Source organism: Poeciliopsis prolifica, unplaced genomic scaffold, assembly GCF_027474105.1.
Source record: "Poeciliopsis prolifica strain line A6 unplaced genomic scaffold, Auburn_PproV2 SCAFFOLD056, whole genome shotgun sequence".
In the NCBI taxonomy this organism is placed as follows: Eukaryota; Metazoa; Chordata; class Actinopteri; order Cyprinodontiformes; family Poeciliidae; genus Poeciliopsis; species Poeciliopsis prolifica.
The window spans coordinates 2,380,118-2,384,892 of record NW_026562431.1 but is presented as its reverse complement, the minus strand read 5'-3'; the positions used below and the strand labels follow the sequence as shown (position 1 = coordinate 2,384,892).

Genomic DNA, 4,775 nt, shown 5'->3' with positions numbered 1-4,775 from the left:
TTAAATCTAACATTTTGTGTACCTATTTTAATTCATTCGTTTTCTATTTGTATTTTTCTAGTTTGACCAGTGTCTTTTTTTCTTTCCATCTTATAGTTAATTATACTTTCGGAAATTAAAATAACAGGACGTATTTTTTTCCCTGTGATTTGGCGCCCCCTGGTGTATAAAGTCGTTCATCGCGTCTCAAGCTGAGGTTGGGTGGGGAGGGTCTCTGTGACGTCACGACGTTGAACCATTGACGCTCTCTCGCCCTCTGCTGCTCTGAGTTGTGGAGTTAGCACAGCCAGCACTGTTCTCCGTGCAAACCCAGTGGCTTCTTCAGGTATGTTAAAGAAATTATGCGTTCAGTGTGTCAACTTATTGCGTCTAACTGCATTAGCTGCAGGCAGGCATTCATAAAAAGAAGCTACAGGTAAGCAATAACTAAGTGCAGCTAACTTTACTTGCTAATTCCTGCACGCCCCCCCGGACACACACACCATACGCAAAACTCTCGTGTAAATTTGAACAGTTTTTCTATTTTCTCCTTTTTATTTCTTTGTGTTAAATATATTAATGGGAATAATTAACGCTTAGATTTTGACCGAAGTTTGAGCAATTCGGCTTGAATAAAACGCTCCCTAATTAAACCTTGTCTGGTTAATTGTGGTGTTAAGCACAAGATAACAATGGAGAATTACATAATATGTGGCCGATTTTTGTATTGTTTGACTTGGTGGCATTGCACGCATCGTCTCACGCCTATTTATTTAGAATGAATGGTTGTGGAACTGTTGAAGTCGACACATCATTACTGTGTGATTGAGCTAAATCTGGTTCCTGGAGGATTCCCCTTCTTGTGTTGCAGACAGGTGGGAGCTGATCTTCACCAGCAGGAGATGCATGAGCAGTCACTGAAGTTAATGAGTGACTCGTTATTTGTTCCAGGAAGTCCTCCAGTGACAGCCAAGCAAGTCATGTTCATGCAACATGCAATAACTTCTAAAATATTATCATAACAGTAATTCTGAACGCCACAAAGTGATCATGGACGTCTGCATTCAGACCACTGTTTATGCTCTTTGCTGGGCAACATCTGTGTGAAGCTTTGTCTCTTTTTCACAAACAATTGGACTCTTGCGCTCCAGTGACACTTTCTGTCACTTTGTACTTACATTTTTATTTTTTATTTTCCTGCCGATGAATCACATTCTTTTGGATTATCATTCAGAGGAATCTCAGTTATTAATAGGGATGGCCTTATTAGGATTTTTTTCTCATTGCCCCAGAACCATTGGACATTTGAAATTTAACACCACTGAGTCCCAGTCAAATGTTTAGTTAAAGGTAAAGACATAATTGTATGTGTTTTAAATTGGGGATGCGGCGATATGAAACTTTGGGCCGATATCGATATCCGATGTTTTTGCTGTTATTGCCAACAGCCAATATTTTCTGAATGCTTATTTTTATTACGCAAATTTCCCAGCCGTTTTTAAGTCGACATTAATACCGGCCCAGGTTTAGTTCTCAGACCAAGACTGGCATGTTAAAAAAAATTTACCAACGTCGGCTGGTACAGATGTTTGTTCATTTTAGAGCTGAATTATATCAGGAAAACGTGATCTGTGATCAAGTCGAGGTTATGTGACGATGTGAGGTGCTATAAATGACAACGTGCAGTGACCCCCCCCTGTCTGCAGGTCAGCCATGGCTCTCACACAGGTGTCCTCCAACAAGTGTGCCGGCGGCTTCCAGAAGGTGTTTGAACATGACAGGTGAGACAAACAACCGTCCTCACCTTTGACCGCAAGACAGAAAACTAAACAAAGTTGAGCTTCACAGATGTCTGTTGAATTCTTGCCTGTTTTCTGTCCACAGCACTGAGCTGAAATGCAAGATGAAGTTTGCCATTTATCTTCCCCCCAAGGCTGAAACAGACAAATGTCCCGTACTCTACTGGCTTTCTGGTGAGTCTCAGGCCAAAATAGGGTGGAAGTCTTAAATTCACTTGTATCCTTAGAAAGTCTTAAATTCATGTATCTAAACTTAAGGCCTTAAAATGTCTTCAGTTCGTTTAAATAATGTAAGTCGGACTTAATTACATCAACGTCGTACTTTTTGAAAGGTTCTGTATCTCAGTGGTTTGTCCTGTTGGACGTTTACCAATCGTTGGAGTACCTGCAGGTAGATGGAAACCCGACGTGAGTTGTGCTGTCTCTCTGCAGGCCTGACGTGCACCGAGCAGAACTTCATCACCAAAGCAGGCAGCCAGCTGGCTGCAGCCGAACACGGCATCATCATCGTGGCGCCGGACACCAGCCCACGTGAGATGACACACGCTGAAAAACACCGCAGTGCGTTCGAACGTGAGTCTGTGGAACAAAGTGACGACGTTCCCGCCTTCCTGCCTCAGGTGGCTGCAACGTCGAAGGCGAAGACGAGAGCTGGGACTTTGGGACAGGAGCTGGTTTCTATGTCGACGCCACCCAGGATCCCTGGAAAACCAACTATCGCATGTACTCGTACGTCACAGAGGAGGTGCTCCGGATTCCGTCCGCCATCCTACCAACCAGACGCTCACCTCCTCAACTTCCTGTCATCTAAACCAACATCCGTGTTCTGTTTCAGCTCCCGAAGCTCATCAACGCGAACTTCTCCACAGACCCGGAGCGGATGTCCGTCAGCGGCCACTCCATGGGGGGCCACGGCGCGCTCATCTGCGCCCTGAAGAATCCGGGAAAATACAAGGTCACTTCCTGTTTCTGCTCAGACAGGAAGTTGGATTGTGTTTGCTGTTAGACGTTGAATCCTCCTGACGTTTCTTTCCCTCGCAGGCCGTGTCCGCGTTCGCTCCCATCTGTAACCCCATGCAGTGTCCCTGGGGGCAGAAGGCCTTCACGGGTTACCTGGGAGACGACCGGTCCACGTGGGAGGTGGGAGCCCTGCGGCCTTCTGCTACAAAATAAAAGCACGTTTCACGGGAGAATGCAAGTTTTCTAAAACAAAAAAACGCTGCGTTTGTTTTTCCAGGCGTATGACGCCACCGTGTTGGCAGCTTCCTACTCCGGCCCGCAGCTCGACATCCTCATCGACCAGGGTCGAGACGATCAGTTTCTGTCCGCCAGCCAGCTGCTGCCCGACAACCTGATCGCCGTCTGCTCAGAGAAGAAAATCCCCGTCGTCTTCAGACTGCAGCCGGTCCGTCCCCGTAGCGTCGCAACGCTTCCAATTCTCACAGATTCCCAATTCCATTTTGATCTAAATCCCAACAGCATAATGCTGCCGGCACCATCAGTGGCTAGGAGGTTGAGACGTCTCAGTTGCTACTATTCAGCGAAATTCAGTCAGCTTTTGTATGGACTTTGGAATTTTCACCCAATCGTTGCAACTTTTCTACAAATCTGACTAAACACTGCAACTCTGCCAAATGTTGACTAATCCTCTAAACCCTCTTCTGATTTAACTTCCTGTTTCACAATGGCTCTTGGAAGCCAAAGCTACAAAATTAAAGCATATGACGCTTAATGCTAACATTTGCAGATCATGTTGATGATGATTAGTTAATCTGTTAGTGTATCAACAAGAATACTAATGTTGTTGTTATACACCCCTTGCTGCTTGATGCCAGGTATAAACCCCCTCCACATTGGAACAGACTGTCAAAAATACAGCTTAAAATATTAGTCCATTTGAAAAAGGTGCCGCAAATCACAAATAACCTGGCAACATCCAGGATCAGGTCGTCCATGTAGGTACTCCTCGTTCGCTGCGCCTCCTTCAGGGCTGGCAGCAAACTGCGAGCAGGCTTCCTTCTTTAAGCAGGGATTTTCTTGACTAGCAGTCATCCTGTCACATATCACAAAATGCCTGCTTTCCTCTAATCAATGAGCATGTTTGTATGAAATAATTTCTTGCGTCATAAAATGTTTAATTAATTAATTCTGTTGCAGGGCTACGACCACAGCTACTTCTTCATCTACTCGTTTATAAACGACCACATCAAGCATCACGCCAAGTACCTGAAAGCCTGAGCCGCCACACCGCGGCGGCCGCGGTGCGGCCGCCGCACCGCCGCGCAAGCATCAGTTCACCGACTCAACGCCCAGCTACAATAATGTCCTGGAATAAAGTGTGGAAATGTTGCCTTCTGCGTTCAAAGCACCTTCAGACGTGACCATGTGATGAATTACTTCAATTTTACTTCATTAGAGCTGAAAGTGTCGGTGAACAAATGGGAATTCTTTGGAATAAAAACTCATTACTCTTTTGCTTTTTTTAAGATTTTTTTCTTTTGTCTCCTCCAATTAGTAACGAATAAAACCCGCAGCCAAGGGTTGACATTTCACTTTTTTACACGTGCTACAATAAAAGAAGAAAATGAATAGAAATGTTTGAAAATGTTCCAAATTAAATCTGCCAGTGTAACTATTAGTTATTTTTTACTGATGCTAAAGGAGCAGCATCATCTAAAAATCTTTACATGTTTTTTCCTAACCAAAAGCACTTCCACTTTAAGAAATACCTTAGCACAAGCCCTTATATCTGTCTAAAGTCACAAGTTTCTTGTTTTTCCAAGTGTAGTAAGATATTTGCTCTAAAATTCAGACAAAAATATTTGGTATAATTTGTTTTCGTACACTAAAGAACATAAATATTCTGTTTTAGACCCAAAATTCTACAAACTCCTAATGTTTACTTTGGAAAACAGGATTCCCATATAGTCTGGAATTTGGCTTCAGTGTTTTCCAGGTCTGGTTACATATGGAAAACCAATGTTATATTCCCCAACC

General features: G+C 43.8%; 1 protein-coding gene across 1 annotated transcript; it reads left to right on the top strand.

The window, feature by feature from the left end:
• Window positions 1-226: 226 nt before the first annotated feature.
• esd (esterase D/formylglutathione hydrolase) lies at window positions 227-4,253 on the top strand. The gene is made up of 9 exons (XM_055060014.1): window positions 227-325; window positions 1,686-1,760; window positions 1,864-1,952; window positions 2,211-2,309; window positions 2,399-2,523; window positions 2,614-2,733; window positions 2,820-2,918; window positions 3,016-3,183; window positions 3,936-4,253. Exons 2-9 carry the CDS (start codon window positions 1,693-1,695, stop codon window positions 4,014-4,016), a joined length of 849 nt encoding a protein of 282 aa, XP_054915989.1. The 5' UTR covers window positions 227-325; window positions 1,686-1,692; the 3' UTR covers window positions 4,017-4,253.
• Window positions 4,254-4,775: the final 522 nt, after the last annotated feature.

Excerpts from the sequence above, each read along its gene's own strand:
- esd (XM_055060014.1), top strand. The coding sequence starts at position 1,693 with ATGGCTCTCACACAGGTGTCCTCCAACAAGTGTGCCGGCGGCTTCCAG. Across the intron at positions 2,524-2,613 it reads ACTCGTACGTCACAGAGGAG|CTCCCGAAGCTCATCAACGC; the intron begins GTGCTCCGGATT and ends GTTCTGTTTCAG. Across the intron at positions 2,919-3,015 it reads ACGACCGGTCCACGTGGGAG|GCGTATGACGCCACCGTGTT; the intron begins GTGGGAGCCCTG and ends TTGTTTTTCCAG.